The 17,206-nt window shown below is 40.1% G+C and overlaps 1 protein-coding gene across 4 annotated transcripts in view; it reads left to right on the top strand.

Moving 5' to 3' along the window:
- The window catches only part of LOC148903736 (ATP-binding cassette sub-family C member 4-like), a 36,273-nt gene that overhangs the window by 16,589 nt on the left and 2,478 nt on the right, over positions 1–17,206 (top strand). For all 4 annotated transcript variants that reach the window (XM_089007841.1, XM_089007857.1, XM_089007849.1 and 1 more), the window contains exons 9-30: positions 551–652; positions 1,272–1,361; positions 1,537–1,728; positions 3,254–3,348; positions 3,431–3,517; positions 4,455–4,551; positions 5,327–5,545; positions 7,441–7,578; positions 8,598–8,635; positions 8,718–8,851; positions 8,923–9,069; positions 9,197–9,276; positions 11,292–11,442; positions 11,523–11,642; positions 12,789–12,899; positions 13,233–13,333; positions 13,413–13,604; positions 13,677–13,832; positions 14,298–14,387; positions 16,259–16,431; positions 16,554–16,659; positions 16,739–16,873. In XM_089007841.1, coding sequence (XP_088863967.1) covers positions 551–652; positions 1,272–1,361; positions 1,537–1,728; positions 3,254–3,348; positions 3,431–3,517; positions 4,455–4,551; positions 5,327–5,545; positions 7,441–7,578; positions 8,598–8,635; positions 8,718–8,851; positions 8,923–9,069; positions 9,197–9,276; positions 11,292–11,442; positions 11,523–11,642; positions 12,789–12,899; positions 13,233–13,333; positions 13,413–13,604; positions 13,677–13,832; positions 14,298–14,387; positions 16,259–16,431; positions 16,554–16,659; positions 16,739–16,873 — 2,754 coding nt within the window. The remainder of the gene's footprint in view (positions 1–550; positions 653–1,271; positions 1,362–1,536; positions 1,729–3,253; positions 3,349–3,430; positions 3,518–4,454; positions 4,552–5,326; positions 5,546–7,440; positions 7,579–8,597; positions 8,636–8,717; positions 8,852–8,922; positions 9,070–9,196; positions 9,277–11,291; positions 11,443–11,522; positions 11,643–12,788; positions 12,900–13,232; positions 13,334–13,412; positions 13,605–13,676; positions 13,833–14,297; positions 14,388–16,258; positions 16,432–16,553; positions 16,660–16,738; positions 16,874–17,206) is intronic.

Genomic DNA, 17,206 nt, shown 5'->3' with positions numbered 1-17,206 from the left:
ACCCACAGAATATTGAGTTTTGGAAGTACATAAACATTCAATGCAGTGTTAGAAACTGTAGACTCTCTTCTTTCATCAGAAAAAAATAGTTAATTCCTAAATGATATGGGCCTGGAGTTATATAAGCTTAAATTGAGGGTGAGTGTCCAAAATGCAAAGCAATACATACATATTGTTTTTTTTATAGCGCGTTAACAACAGCCGAAGCTGGAACAAAGCGCTAACATGGGGAAAAAGGGAAATGATCCCCTCCCCCTTGTGGAAAAGAAAAACACATTGCCAGAGGCCATGGCCAGCGCTTTATTGCCACGCAAACGTGAAAAAACAAAAGTCAAAACAAATTCGGGAATGCCGTTCTATGTCATATTTTCAATTCCCGAATAAATTTGTGAATGGCAGTGAATGAGTTAATGAACTCATTCATTTTTTAAATATGGTACTCAATGTTAAAGGTATAAAAAGTACAATTGGAGTATTTTACATCCTTTGACAAAACTTTAGCCCACGCAAAGGGAAATTTCACTGTTGTTCATTTCCCATTCCACCCTAGAACTTTCTCCTGTTGGATGAAATGAACCGAAGAAAGCTGACGCTGGAAGAAAAGAACCCAAAGACCATCGAGATGTCAAAGTTGACGTGCTACTGGGATAAGGTGACCGTTCTATGACCAAACGATTCATGAATAATACTCTGGACAGTATCTCCTTCTTATATGCGTGGCTTGACCACATGTGGAGCAGTTTGACGTCTCGGCTTCTCAGTAAGCTACAGTGATATTTCGAGGTACGGCAATTAATCGATAACTAATCATTGGTCAAGTTAATCTTTTTTTTTTAATAGATACACCTCACAACATTTATATCCCGTTAACAACTTTCATTGTCGTTTTGTTTTTTTGTAGCCAGCAGCAAGCTTGTAGCACAATTCACTTTGCATTTTACTCCGAGCGGGTCGGGTGGCATTCTCCGAACAGAGGCAGTGATTACGCTCCTCCCCTTCAGACTTCATCATTCAAGGGTTGTAGAATATAAAAACTGCAGCTTCACGTCACATGACAAACCCCAAGACACGCATCACAAACCAACCAAGTACTTTTGTCATTTGCATGCATACTTTTGGATCTATGTGAGGGTGTAGAATTCACACCCTTGGTCACAGTTATGCTTAAAAAATATTAGGATGTAGAGTACACGTGATACTCATCCCAACCATGATGGATGGATGTAGGCACACTTTTTTTTTAAATCACGGCTCTATCTTCTTCTTTTCAGCTTCTGGATTCACCGTCTCTCCAGAACATCTCTCTCACAGTGGAATCTCATCAACTGGTGGCTGTAATCGGACCCGTTGGGGCCGGAAAGGTGAGCAGATCTTCAGGAAAACCTCAAAGGGTGCTACTCTGGCGCCCTCTTGCGGTACAATTATATATGGCGAAGTTCTTTGAGGTGGGCTGCATGAAAATAAATTACATCCCACAACAAACCGAGAGCGTTTAAGGAAAAAACAGTCATCTGTAACCACCCCTTTTCTGCCTAGTCGTCCCTGCTGAGCGCCATCCTGGGCGAGCTGTCTCACGACGCCGGTACCATGGCGGTCAGAGGTCAACTCAACTATGTATCACAGCAGCCTTGGGTGTTCCCCGGGACCATCCGCAGTAACATCTTGTTTGGGAGGGGGCTGGATCCTCTAAGGTATCGGCGGGTACTGAAGGCCTGCGCTCTAAAAAAGGTGAGTTGGTGTTGGAAATGCACGGGGGTGACTTTTTTTTTTATTCATTCATTCGGTCGGTCGTTCATTCATTCGTTTGTTCCTTCATTTTTATGTGTGTAATTTTTATTTGATTCTTTATATATTTGTTCAGTTATAATTTTATTACTTTGTTTATTTATTGATGCAAATATTTTATTTGCATTTATTTGTTCAGTTGTTAGTTTATCTATCTATCTATCTATCTATCTATCTATCTATCTATCTATCTATCTATCTATCTATCTATCTATCTATCTATCTATCTATCTATCTATCTATCTATCTATCTATCTGTCTGTCTGTCTGTCTGTCTGTCTGTCTGTCTGTCTGTCTGTCTGTCTGTCTGTGCCTGCCTCTCTGCCTGTCTAGCTAGTTAGTCAGAACATTAGCTCACGAAGCTAGTTAGTAACCTAGTTAGCAAGTTAGCCAACAAACTAGTTAGTTAGTTAGTTAGTTGACTGCTGTCAGTTTTACCACATGAGCCATAAAGTGATTGCTTTGGAAATTGCAAATTCCCCCTTTCAGTGTAAAAGCAACAAAACATCCTTCTTGACCCAAATCAATGTCCACATTTTTTTCACTGCTAAAGGACAACCAACATAATTTTTTTGTTTCCTAACTGACATCAGAAAAACGTTTTCTAGCATATAAAATACCCAAAACACGCAGGTTGATATTTTTAGCAAGTGCAAAACACCAATAAAATGACTTAAAGTGTCCAAAAACTACTTCAAAATAACCTCAGAAAGTTTCAGAAGGTCCCACCCCCTTGTTCATGACATCACGCCCGGACCTCTTGGCTTGCTCTAGAATCAAAACAATGGCTTCAGATTCGGAGAAGATGCTTTCTTGTTACTCATCCAGTTATGAATATGATTCAAGTAGTTCTGAACAGGAAAGCATAAATGTTTGCAATCAATTAAAGAAGTCCTTCCTGTATCATTTTGAGTTGTCTGGACTCCAATGTAACTCCCTGAAAATGCAGAAGATGGCGCCCAAGCTCCGTTGGAAATGGGCTGATTTTTCTGCTGGGAATTTGTGTCAGCTAGTATCAAATAGTAGTCTTGGTGCAACACACAACGATTCACCATTGCGCCATGTGTTTTCCTTCTAGTTTCGCCATCAATACGGATCAGCACGAAGTTTTCAGACCAAACAAAGTACCCAAAGTGCATTGTGTGTCGCTTTCTCGGTCAGGGGCGTTCCAGGCGTGACGTCATGTCAGGCATCGTCATCAACTCGAAAACAAGACTTCCTGAATATTCAGGGCAAATCTTAAAACATAAAATATGCCGTGGAATCTTTGTACGCTCAATAGAAGTCATATATGCTCAGTCGAAGTCATTTTAAGCCATTTTACAAATTATGGACACAACTTGTTAACTGACTTTATAAAATAAACTGGACCTCATCTGTAATTCAAATAAGTTTCGCTTACGTTTGTTGGAAACAGCACATCATCTGAGGCTGCAGATTGTTTTGTGTTTATTGGCATGGAGTGCAGGACCTCGAGCTCTTCCCGGACGGAGACTTAACCCTCATTGGGGACAAGGGAGGGACCCTCAGTGGCGGGCAGAAAGCTCGCATCAACCTCGCCAGGTGGGAAAATGTTTCCTGGGTGCGTTTGTTTTCTGAAATATGGTCGACCAGAATGATTATGTGTGTGTGGATGCATTCTCAGAGCGGTCTACGAGGAAGCGGATATCTACCTTTTAGATGATCCTCTGAGTGCCGTGGACGTCGAAGTGGGGAAGTTTCTCTTTGAAGCGTGAGTTGTCAATCACTCCGTCAATGTACATTTTGTCAATCTACAGCATCTTAAATGGAGGGATGAGGTCCCCTGTATCCTTTCCACTGTAGTCATCGCTGTTTTTTATGAGTTCAAGTCTAACACACAACTGTGCCGACTAAGAAACTTGTATAGTGACACTTGCAGATAACAGGATATGTGATACAATTTAATTTTAAGATAAATGTTAAATATCCTTTACACTCAAACTCATTTTTTGTTGCGAGCCACATTGTAGTTACGGTTTCCTCTCAAGGGCTGTTATGAATTCGTGGAAGCCATTATAAGGTTTCATCCCCTCCACATATTACATACAGAGCGCACAACAAATGAATGAATAACTAGTTTTCTAATTTGAATTCAAAAATAATGACTGTTATTGTGGTTCAATGTGGGACAATTTGAAATTTTGGTTTGGACTTAATGAGCATCATGGCACTTGACATGCTTGATTTGCTTTCGTGGGCCCGATAAAATTATGTGGAGGGACAGATATGGCCTGCGGGCCTTAACTTTGACTCCTGTGCTCTACACTATAGCAAAACCACACTCATACACAACATGCACATTCTGCACAATGCGTATTCAAAACACAGCCATTTATTCGGACAAAATAATTCCTTGATAGTAATAATAAGAATACATTTTATTTTCGAGCACCTTTCAAAGCTCTCAAGGACACTTTACAGTCACAGATAAGCATAGAAAGAAAATCAGATACAATCATAAATAAAATGCATTAATAAATAGAAACAAGAGATGAAGCTACACAGAAAATGCGATTTTAAATAGGTGGGTTTTGAGATGGGATTTGAAGGTGGGAAGAGAATCAATGTTACGAATTTTGACCTTGACCTTGACCTTGTCTTACTCTGCTCTGTCCTCGCCCCAAAGTGTGACATTTTTTGTCAACTAGGTGCATCTGCGGACTGCTGAAGAACAAGTGTCGAATCCTGGTCACTCACCAACTTCAGAACCTGTGCTCGGTCGATTGGATTGTGGTGGTCAAAGAGGTTCGTGTCGCAAATTTGGACCGTGATGGGTTGGGATGAAAACTGGTTTGGAGTTGGTTACGAGTGCAGTACTACCTGCTCATAGTTTCTGTTTCTCCAGCATGGCCAGAGTGGTAAAAATCCTCAAGTCACGCATGGACTGAATCTTGGTTGAATTAAAATATATTGCAATTAGTAATTAAATCAAGAATACTTAATTATAAAAAATATTTTTCAAGTAATTGATTTGTTGTCCCTCACAGTTAAATTAAAATGAACCGAATTTGAAAAATGTATGGTATTACCAGTACTTGTAAATAAAAATGAATCAATAAATAGATAGATATATAAATAAACAAATACATAAATGAATAAATGAATGAATGACAAATACATACATAAATATAAATTATAGAATAAATAGATAAATTAATGAATGCAACAAATAAATAAAAATATAAATACAATGTTCAAAACATCTAGGTTGATCATTACCTCTGTGCAAAAATGAATTCTATTAGAAAAATGTACAATGATGACATGAACTCTCACATGTACTCCAAACAAAATAAAATATGACCCTGAACACAGACATCCATTGAAAATAATCCAAATAAATTAAAAATATATCGATGTTTTTGAACACCTCAAAAATGCTGATTAACGTTATATATTCATTCAAAATAAATAAATACATTTCAAAAGGGAGGAAACAAAAAGCTGTCAAACACAAAGTTTGCAAGATGTCCGCTGTATATCAATCTGACGTTTTTGCGTATTTGCGACTTCCTTCCAGGGTCGCATCGTGGCCCAGGGAACCTACAGCGAATTGCAGAGCTCCGGCCTTGATGTCGGCTTCTTGCTACAAAGCCAGGAGGAGCAGGACCACCCTTACATGGCAGGCAACTGCGACAAGGAGTCCCTCTGTAGCAAGAGGACCGTTCACTCCAACAGTTCGCACTACTCGCACGGCGCCCTCCTGCCAACGGACTGCAATGGCCCAGATCTCCTTCCCGTAAGATCCAGAATGTTTAAATCTTAGAGAAACCACTGCATAGCCTTTTTTGGTATATATATTTTTGCATATGGATGGATAGATGCATAGAGTAGGCGGAGGATACCCTGAACTGCAGTGGGACCTCGGTTTACGAACCTCTTGGCTTCCGAACTTTTCAGTTTACGAACGTTACATTTATGAAAATTTTACCTTGGCATACGAACTATTTTTTGGGATACACGCGGAGCTGCCAAAATGAGTGATGTGTCATTCGTGAACGAGCCCGTTCTCCAAACAAGGAAATGGCAGCGGACCCTTTTTTGTCCTCTATTCCCCGCCCCCAGTCGTCGGTTAAAGCCACGTGATTGGTCAAGAACGCAGCAGTAGGGGATGGGGTTACAGACAGAGAGAGAGTGAGGGTGTTCTCCAAAAAACAAAATGGTGTCTTCGGTTAAAGCCACGTGATTGGTCAAGAACGCAGCAGTGTGTGTGTGTGTGTGTGGGGGGGGGGGGGGGGGGGGGGTTAAGCATTAAAGACAGGCAGGCAGACAGAGAGTGAGAAAACACACACACGAAAGGGAGAGGACAGAGCTTGAAACAAAAAAAAAACACTGAAAAAAGTAAAATGGTGAGAAAATGGATAGAAAACATTGAAATTTGGACCCATTTCAACTTTGATAGTTCAAAAGTAGAGTGAAGGTTAAATATCCCATCAATCACGCTCCACAAATAACCCGCAAAAGTCATCTGTACACTTGATGCAAAAAGCTATTAACCCAGCTAGACAGATCACAATTGATGAACTAGATACAATTATCACAGAGAAAGCACCTACAAGGGATCATTCCTCAAGATGGTGAAAGAAGCCTATGTTCCTCATCAAGTGTTTAATGCTGAGGAAACCGGACACTCCATTCCATCAAGCCATTAACGACCTTCAAAAAGGTAAATAAAATAACTTTATTGTATAGTACAGTTTATTTCTTTCATCATAATACAATAGCACATTTATTATACATAAAATAAGGTATATTGGATTGGATTGGATTGGATTGGATTGGATTGGATTGGATTGGATATGCCTTTATTAGTCTCACAGTGGAGAAATTTACATTTCACAGCAGCAAAGTGATGAAAGGAATGAAAGAAAAACAAAATACATGAGCTGCTGGAAAGGCAGCCACTCTCGCGGCGCCGTTTTGAAGTCAAAATAACAAAAAAAAAAAAAACTAAATAACAAATAATATGACAGCATAGAGACACTATGACAAAACAAAGACACAGAGAGACATTCATTCTTCAGGACTTAAAGTAAAGTAAGTAAGTAGTAAGTAGTATTAAAGTTTAGAAAATTAGAAAGTAGAAAATTATTTTTTATGGGGACCTGGGAACGGATTATTCTCATTTTAATGGTTTCCTATAGGAAATAATTTTTGGGGATACACACTTTTCGCCTTACACACTCTGTCTGGGAACCAATTAAGTTCGTAAGCCAAGGTACCACTGTACTTGCCAGCCAATTGCAAGGCACACAGAGTTCAACTGCGCTCACAATCACACCTCAGAACCATTTTGAGCGTTCAATCAGTCAGCCATGCGTGTATTTGGAATGTGTAAGAAAACCAGAGTACCCTCAAAAAATCCCACACAGGCACCCGGAGAACATACAAACTCTACAGGTCAAAGCCGGAATGTAAGCCGGTACCTCTGCACTGGGAAGCCAACACGCTAATCAATCAACCACAGGGCCATCTGAGTTCAAATTAGAGAAATATCGTCATCCCTCGTTATCATTTGTGGTTGTTATCCACATAGCCAGATCCGTTCCTGCTTCATTCTATCGCTTCATTTTAGGGTGAGTTGTTTGCGTTCTATTGAAATATTTTTGAGGGGAAACTCGACTTGTTTTACAGGTTGAGAGCAACCACGCCGCAGAAGAGGAGTCTCGTGCCGAAGGAAATGTCGGCATGGATATTTACGTCAAGTATTTTACCGCCCACTGTCACCCTCTCACCTTATTAGCCATTTTGCTCCTCAGCGTCATCGCTGAGGTCAGTCGGAACCTTTTTTGTGGTTTTCTGATGTGTGTGTGTGTGTTTGTGGGAGAGAGAGAGAGAGTGAGTGACAGGGATCTCGCACAGCATTTTTCCTCCTTTTGCTTAACATGCGTTTTCTGCTTCGATCACGTGTGTCAAACTCGGGGACGCAGGGGCCAAATTTGGCCCGCCACTTCATTTTGCTTGGCCCACAAAAGCCAATCAAAATGCTAAATTCTATGATGCTTGTTAAAATGTCTCCCCCAAAAAAGAATTCTCACGTGTAATCAAATAACTAAGAGTTATTCTAATCATTTTTTTGTTACCTTATTATAGTCACTTTTTCAAAATAGTTTAATGTACAGCTATTCTAGATTTAATGTGTATTTCAACATGGGAGACATTCGACAATTTCACATTTCTTTTACCACTATAAAATTATTTAAAAATGTATATATAAAATATATAAATTTAGATAGATTATATACGTTATTGTTATTTATTCATTATTTTTGTTATTATTATTATTATTAGTAGTAGTAGTAGTACAGATATGATAATAACTATAATAATAATAATTAGTATAGTATGAGTATAATAATAATAATAAATAATGGTAAATAATAATCATTATTATTATTATTATTTTTTTATTAATAATAATAGTAATAAATAATGGCATATAATAATAATTCTAATAATTATAATTAATAATAATAATAGTTATTATTATTATTATTATTACAATAATAATAATAATTATTATTATTATTCTTATTATTATAATTATTATTAACAATAGAGGAGGAATGGAATTGGTGGCTTCTGCCAGTAATTGCGGGAATCTTTTGTGCCTCAATATGACTTCACATATAAGACGCACCTGCGTATAAGGCGCAGGTTCATCTTTTGAAGAAAATTAAGGCTTTTGGGTGGGCCTTATACACTGGAAAATATGGTATTATTATCATATTTTAAATACATTTGTAAGAAAATCCTATGGACACCTTGTTGGTCTTTGCACTTCTTCCCAGGTCGCATACATTCTCCAGGACTGGTGGCTTGTGTTCTGGTGAGTCAGCGACCTGGCTTCTCCACACAATCGCACAACCAAATCGAAGATTGATCCCTTGTGTTGATCTTGTTCCGGACAGGGCCAAAGGTGACCTCAATAACAACAGCAACAACGCAACCGCGGCGCCGGCAGTGGTGACGGTTGAGAAAAATGCCAATGAGACAGTCTCATTCCAAGACAACAACCTCCCGTTTTATTTGGGCGTTTATTCTGGTCAGTCCAAGAATCCTTCGTTCTTTATGTCAAGTCCCGTCGTGATCATCCCATGATGCGGTGTTATCCAGGTTTGACGGCGGCCGTGGTGATCTTGGGCTACGCTAGGAGCTTAGTGATCTTTCACGGGTTGGTGCGGTCCACCCAGATGCTGCACAACCGCATGTTCCACGCCGTCCTGCGCACCCCGGTGCTCTTCTTCGACGTTAACCCCATCGGTGAAACCCCCGACGCCTTGTCTAAATATTTGGCAACGTTGTCACTCAGAACGATTGTGGCATGAATTCAGGTCTGGGTTGAAATTTTGCTTGTCTCCCCCCTCCCCACTTTTCCCCCGCGTGCTAGGAAGAATTCTCAACCGCTTTTCCAAAGATATCAGCCAGATGGACTCCATGTTACCACTCATCTTTGTGGACTTCTATCAAGTGAGGAGTCGTCGGACGAGGAGAGGTTTTGATCCGTGTTTCCCAACCTGTCTTGAGTCAAGGCATAGTTTTTTTTTGGTTTTGTTTTGTTTTGTTTTGTTTTGTGTTGTGTTGTGTTGTGTTTTGCTTTGCTTTGTTTTTTTAAACAGTTTAGGATACTCGCAGGACATGAGTGAACTCAAATTAAAAAAACAAAAAAGTTGAGTGTCCAAGTGTATGAGTTTTAGATGTAATGAGCATTCTTTTTCCATTTATTAATTAACTAATTAATTAATTCATTCATTTATTTATTTATGTATTTATTTATTTGTTTTGTTTGTTTGTTTATGTATGTATTTCTTTATTTAGCTATTTGGTCATTTGTTTGTTTAGTTGTGTATTTATTTATTTATTCATTCATTTATTTATGTATTTATTTATTTACTTATGTATTTGTTTATTTGTTAATTTAATTGTTTGCTATTTATGTATTTATTTATTTGTTTGTTTGTTTTTGTATTTATTTATTTGGTTATTTATTTGTTTATTTGTTATTTATTTATGTATGTATTTATTTATTAGTTATTATTTATTTGATTATTTGTGAAATTGTGTATTTATATATTTGTTTGGTTATTTATTTATTGTTTATTATATACAGTAAAGTCTCGTTATATCGATATCGGATATATCGATAGTCCCGGTTATATCGATACTATTTCTATGCACGCACGGAGAAAATTACATGCAAACAGGGTCGGATATATCGATAGTCCCGGTTATATCGATATTTTTTCGGACTCCCTTGAATATCAATATAACGAGACTTTACTGTATTGTATATTATATATTATTATTTGTTTGTCTTTTGCTTTGTGGTGTCAAAATTGGAATCTCGAGTGAGATTCGGACATGCCTCCACTCTTGTAAAATGAAGAAAAGGAAAACCGTACTTTGCTAACCGCTTTCAGACGTAAACAAAATGAAAAATGGGCACAGGGAGCATGGTGCACACAACACTTCATTGTGTGTGTCTGTATCATTTTGTTGTTTTTTTTAGACTCGTGCATGCCCGCAATTTAGCACCTGCAAATTCACAGGTTTTGCTGAATATTTTTTTTTTTTTTTGGGGTTTTGCGGCTCAGTCAGTCATGTGTTTTTCATAAAACAAAAAAAAAAAATATGGAAGCTTTATATCCGTTTCAGAATTTTTTTTGTGGGGATTGCAAAAAAAAAGGTGGTGGGAGGATTTTTTTTCTGAAGCATTTCTAAAGGGGATGAAGCAAAGACGTTTTTTTTTCACGCCGGCAAGCCCGTGTTTTCCTCTATTTCAAATACCGCCCAAAAAAATGGTCATTTACCTCCTAAGTCAAGATAAAACTGTAAAGTACATAGAAATAACGCTGATCCGTTGATATTTCACGATGATGTCAAATAACATATGTATCCATTGCCCAAAAAATGTACTCATCCAAAGTGGAATGTGTGCAAAGTGAGCATAGACATTGAAATGGAAATTAACTCATTCACTGCCAGACGATGTGCAAAAATGTGTCCATTGCAGTGCCAGGGTTTTTGTCATTTTCACTCAAATTGCAGGAGCCACAGAATATCGAGTTTGAGAACGACATAAATATTCAATGCAGCGTAAGAAACCTTAGACGCTCTTCTTTCATGACAAAAAAAGAGTTAATTCTAAGTTAAATGGGTCTGGAGTTTGAAATAGGGGTGGCTATACACAAAGGTAAATGCTGTCCCTTCTTGGAAGGGAAAAACATTGCCAGAGGTCTGACCAGCGCTTGACTGGCACCCCCACTCCCTGCACGAAAAATCCAAGCAGATTTGGGAATGGCACTCCATGTCATGCTTTTCAATTTTCCAAATTTATTCGGGAATGGCAGTAAATAAATTAAAATAGGGATCAGTTCCTGCAACGCCGCCGATCATCTGAGCGGCCATGTTGATTGTTTATCAGTGTCTGATGTCCAAACTATTTTGGAAATAGGTTGCTGAAGGAACGTTGTTGGCTGTGGCAGCTTTTTTTGCAGAACGTGGGCGTTTTAGCCGTGGCCGCCTCCATCATCCCTCTCCTGCTGGTCTCCGTCGCTCCGTTGCTCTTCCTCTTCCTGTACCTGCGCCGGTATTATCTGTCCACGTCACGCGACATCAAACGTCTGGAGTCCACGGGTACGTCTCAAAGGCTTTTCGCCACTTTGGCGGAAATAAACCGTGACGGCCTGTGACGCTTGCCGCTCTTTCCCTCGCAGCACGCAGTCCCGTCTTCTCCCATCTTTCGTCGTCTCTTCAGGGTCTCTGCACCATCCGAGCCTTTGGGGGAGAGGAGAGACTCACTAAAGCCTTTGACTCGCATCAGGACCGACACTCAGGTTCCTCTCCCTCTCTTTCTCTCTTCCTCTCTTCTTCTTTCTCTCTTCCTAATATTCTCCTCGCTCTCTCTTTTTCTCCCTCTCTTTCTCTCTCTTTCTCTTCCTCTGTTTCTCTCTCGCTCTTTCTCTCTTCCTTTCTCTTTCTCGCTCTCTCTTTCTTCATTCTCTCTTTTTTTCTCTCTACCTTTATCACTCTCTTTTTCTCTCTCTCTTTCTCTTCCTCTGTTTCTCTCTCTCTCTCTCTTTCTCTTCCTCTCTTTCTTTCTTCATTTCGCTGTCTTTTTTCTCTCTTCCTCTCTTCTTCTTTCTCTCTCCCTAATATTCGCCTCTCTCTCTCTCTCTCTCTCTCTCTCTCTCTCTCTCTCTCTCTCTCTCTCTCTCTCTCTTTCTCTTCCTGTGTTTCTTCATTTCTCTCTCTTTATTCTCTCTTCCTTTCTCAATCTCTCTTTCTCTCTTCCTGTCTTCTTCTTTTTCCTCTACCTAATATTCTCCTCACTCTCTTTTTCTCCCTCTCTTTCTCTGTCTTTCTCTTCCTCTGTTTCTCTCTCTTCCTTTCTCTTTCTCTCTTCCTCTTCCTTTCTCTCTTTTTTCTCTCTTCCTTTATCCCTCTCTTTTTTTCTTCCCCTCTCTGTCTCTCTTTATCTTTTCCTCTCTTCCACTCCTCTCTCTTCCTTTCTCTTTCTCTCTTCCTCTTTCTCCCTCCCCTCTACCCGCCCTCTCTTTATTTCCCCCTCTCTCCCTCCACTCCCGCTCGTCTCTCTCTCTCTCTCTCTCTCTCTCTCTCTCTCTCTCTCTCTCTCTCTCTCTCTCTCTCTATGTCTCTCTCTATTTTCCCCTACATTCTGCCACCTCTCTCTTTCTCCACTCTCCTTACCTACCCCTCCCTCCACCCCTGCTCTCTCTCTCGCTCTCTCCATTTCTTCCTCCATTCTCCCCCTCTCTACCCCTCGCTCCCCCCATCTCCCTCTCTCACTTTCTGCCTCCCACACTAACCCCCCCTCTCTTTCACTCTCTCTCTATCTCCCTCTACACCCCCTATCTCTTGCCCCCCCTTCTCTCATTCTTTCCCTCTCACTCCCTTCCTCGCCCCCCTCCCCTCGCTCTCTCGCCTGTTTTCGATGATAATGTTGTCATTGTTGATCTCAGAGGCCTGGTTTCTCTTCCTGATGACCTCCCGCTGGTTTGCACTCCGTTTGGACAGCATTTGCTCCATCTTCATCACTGTGGCGACATTTGGGTGCATTTTACTCCGAGATGGTGAGGACGTTCAACTATTGCCTTCTCTCGTCTGTGTCTTTTGAGACACAAACTGTCCGCGCTGTTTCTATTTATTTATTTATGTTTATTTATTTGTTTGTTTGTTTGTTTTTATGCTTAGACTTGAGAGTGTTATTACCCTTACAGCAACATATTTGAACACAAAGGGTGCATCAACACATGTGGACAGACATTTTTTTTTTAATAGAAAACAACTCTTACAGAAATTTAGTGTTGGTTAGTCATTGCGAAACTCTTTTTTTTTTTGTGTGAGTGTGTTACGTTGTTTTCCATCTCAGGCAAACTAGAAAAAAATTGTTTATTTTTTGTCAGGTTTGGAGGCCGGCGAAGTGGGCCTCGTGCTGACGTACGCTGTGACGCTTGTCGGACACTTCCAGTGGACTGTGAGGCAAAGTGCAGAGTTAGAGAACATGGTATGCGAATGGATTGTCTCTACAAAAGCTACGAGGGAATTTTGATGAATTTTGAACATCCGTAACGCCATGTCTTCAGATGACCTCGGTAGAGAGGGTGGTGGAATACAGTGAGCTAAAAAGCGAAGCCCCCTGGGTAACCCCGACCCGGCCTGCCCGTGATTGGCCCAGCCAAGGCCAGGTGACTTTTGACCGGGTACATTTGTCGTATCGCGTGGACGGACCTCTCATCCTCAAGGACATCAACGCTGTCTTCCGCCCGAACGAGAAGGTGAAACAATTTTTCCATCGTGTCAACCGTGAGAGTGAAAAAGAGTTATTCCGTCGACGTTGCGTTGCTTAGGTGGGCGTTGTAGGCCGGACGGGAGCCGGGAAAAGCTCTTTGGCGGCGGCTCTCTTTCGTCTGACGGAGCCGCAGGGGAACATCTACATTGACGGCGTCTTGACCTCTGAGTTGGGCTTGCACGACCTGCGACAGAAGATGTCAATCATCCCTCAGGTGGGACCCCTGTCAAAGACATTGAAAAAAAAAACATGTGTGTAAATAAATATAGTAGAGATACGTCGTCACTCGCCCCTGGACTATGTAAAAGCATACCTCTCAACCGGATGCATTTTGCCGTATTCTATATAATTTTTGCACATTTTTAGATGTGTGTAAGGCATACAAGAAAGTTTGTACGTTAAATATAATTTTGAGATATTTTCAATTTTGTTTTCATCATTAAATATTAGCAATAACGTTAATTACAAACATATATTAGGATGAGATCACCTCCCTTTCATTCGCAACGTGAAGCGGTTGCAGGAGATTCCACAAAAATATTGAGAATGAAATTGAAGCGCTAAACAAAAAAGAGTTGGAAACAACTACAAAAGGGGCGTGCAGAGGGATGGGGCGGGGTTTAAAAGGAAAAGCATTCATTAGTCATTTTGTTGTGATCTTTGTATCCATGTCGACCAGGACCCGATACTTTTTACTGATACTGTGAGGAAGAACCTGGACCCTTTTAACCAGCACACGGATGCTGACCTGTGGAAGGCTCTGGAACAGGCAAATATCCGCCGACGTTGACTCGCACACACACATACACACACACACGCACACACACCAATGAAGGCTAATCTAATCTGATAAATCTGTACTTAATTAAATTATTTTTTTTTAAATTAGTTAAATTTAATTTAGTTTTTAAATTAGTTTTTTTATATATATTAATTTTTTTTTAATTTATAAATAATTTTATATTTTTAAATAAGTTTTTTATATTTAGTTTTTTTTTTTTGATTTACGGCATAATTTCAGATGGGTCTGAGGCCATATTCTAATGTTGGCTTTGCATAATGAGTTATTTTTCAGATCATTATGTTTGTTAAAAAAAGTTAATTAAACATCGACAATTATTAGATGTAATGAAAATAAATCAGTATTTTACTTTCTAATAATCCTATGAGACTGTTTTCTACAATTTGTTTTGCTGGGACATAAAAATGTAAAAATCCAAAAGATGGCGGTAGACAGTAAAAAGTTTGTGTATCAAGTGAAATGAAAATACATTTACAGTGATACCTCGGTTTACGAACCCCTTGGCTTACAAACTTTTCGGTTTAAGAACATTACATTTATGAAAATTTTACCTTGGCATACAAACTATTTTTCGGGATACACACGGAGCTGCCACAATGAGTGATGTGTCGTTCGCAAACGAGCCCGTTCTTCTAATAAGAAAATGCCAGCCGACGGTATTGGTCCTTATTGCCCGCGCCCAGTCTACGGTTAAAGCCACGTGATTGGTCAAAAATGCAGCAGTGAGGGGGGGGGGGTTTACAGACAGAGAGAGAGTGAAGCCGTGCTCCAAAAAGAAAATGGCTGCCGCCTTTTTTTTCTCCTCTATTCCCCGCCCCTAGTCTTCGGTTAAAGGCATGTGATTGGTCAAGAACGCGGCAGTAAGGGGAGGTGGTTTAAACATTAAAGAGACAGGCAGACGACAGTGAGAGAGTTTCAACTTTGATAGTTCAAAGGCAGAGTGTAGACTGGAAGGTTAAAATATCCCATCAATCAGGCTCCACAAATAACCCACACAAGCAAGCCATCTGTAGACTAGATGCAAAAAGCAATCAACCCAGCTAAACAGAACAAAATTGATGAGGAACTAGATAAAATTATCGCAGAGAAAGCACCTACAAGGATCATTCCTCAAGATGGCAAAAGAAGAAGGTTACATTCCTCATCAAGTGTTTAATGCTGAGGAAAACGGCCAATCCATTCCATCAAGCCATCAACGACCATCACAAAGGTAAATAAAACTACTTTATTATACTGTACAGTTTATTTCTTTAATTATAATACCATAGCACATTTATTATACATAAAATAAGGTATGGGTATTTTAAAGCTTAGAAAATTAGTAGAAAATTATGTTTTATGGGGACCTGGGAACGGATTATTCTCATTTTAATGGTTTCCTATGGGAAATTAATGTTTGTGATACTCACTTTTCACCTTACACACTATCTGGGAACCAATTAAGTTTGTAAGCCAAGGTATCACTGTACACACAAAAAAATCATCTTTGATGCATTTGTGAGGACGTCTCTAAAAATAATAATCATAATAATACATTCAATTTAGAAGCGCCTTTCAAAACTCTAAAGGACACTTTACAGTCACAGGATAAGCTTTTTTTATCAGCTTGAAGAGATGCATATATTGACCCTCTAGAAGCGTTTAGAATGAAAAACTTGTGAGAACCGAGCAAAATGTCCTCACTTGTCAAAAATGTTGTCACTACGTATGACATAAAATCATCGTGGACCTCACAAAAATAGCAATATAAAATCACACACACACACACGTGCCCACACACACACACACACACGCATAGACACACATGGATTTGATGATGAACATTTTTTCGCTAACAGGTCCAGCTCAAGTGCATGGTGGAGGAACTGCCCACCAAGTTGGAGACTGTTCTGGCCGAATGCGGCTCCAACTTCAGTGTCGGCCAGAGGCAGCTGGTATGCCTGGCCAGAGCCATCCTGAGAAAGAACCGAATTCTCATCATTGACGAAGCCACGGCCAACGTGGACCCCAGGTGACGGAGACGAGACGGTTGCCTAAAGTGGATCGTGAACTGGGATTTTATTTTTCAACATCATTCAACCCTCACATCGACTGATGAGTACGAAAGTCCTTGACGTTTGGCCAACGTTGCAGAACGGATGAGCTGATCCAACTCACGATCCGTCAAGAGTTCCGAGACTGCACCGTGTTCACCATCGCTCATCGACTCAACACCATCATCGACAGCGATCGCATCTTGGTGAGCGACGCATCCCTCTGCCGAGACATGCGCCTCTTGCGAATCAATCGGAGCGCCTCCGTGGTCTCCTGCTTCGCAGGTGCTGGATGAGGGGAGAATCCAAGAGTTGGATCACCCTTTTAACCTTCTTCAGAACAAAGATGGCGCTCTGTATAGGCTGGTCCAGCAGTTGGGCCCAGCGGACGCCGAAGCTTTGTTGGAGGCGGCGAAACAGGTGAGGGAGCCACACTCCGGTAGCCGAAGCTAGTGGTGGAAAAATGAAACTTCATGAAGCACTTGGATTGGATTGGATTTGTCTTTATTGGTCTCTCAGTGGAGAAATTTACATTTCACAGCAGCAAAGTTCTGAAATGATGACTTGTGGAAGTTTGTGACTCCTTTATTGGACACTCTTGGTTTAAAGATTGATAGAGAATAGACAGAATATAAGTTTCATGCAGTTATGTATATGTTTAGTTGATTGAACATGTGCGACTACAATACACAATGGTTTTTTGGGGCACTTTGATAAGAACAAGAACCAGCCTGTCAACATGTCATCCTCGTG

The sequence above is a fragment of the Hippocampus bargibanti genome, linkage group LG01 (assembly GCF_051943395.1).
Source record: "Hippocampus bargibanti isolate YZ-2025 linkage group LG01, ASM5194339v1, whole genome shotgun sequence".
In the NCBI taxonomy this organism is placed as follows: domain Eukaryota; kingdom Metazoa; phylum Chordata; class Actinopteri; order Syngnathiformes; family Syngnathidae; genus Hippocampus; species Hippocampus bargibanti.
The sequence above is the reverse complement of the archived record's forward strand: the minus strand, read 5'-3'. Positions and strand labels throughout refer to the sequence as shown.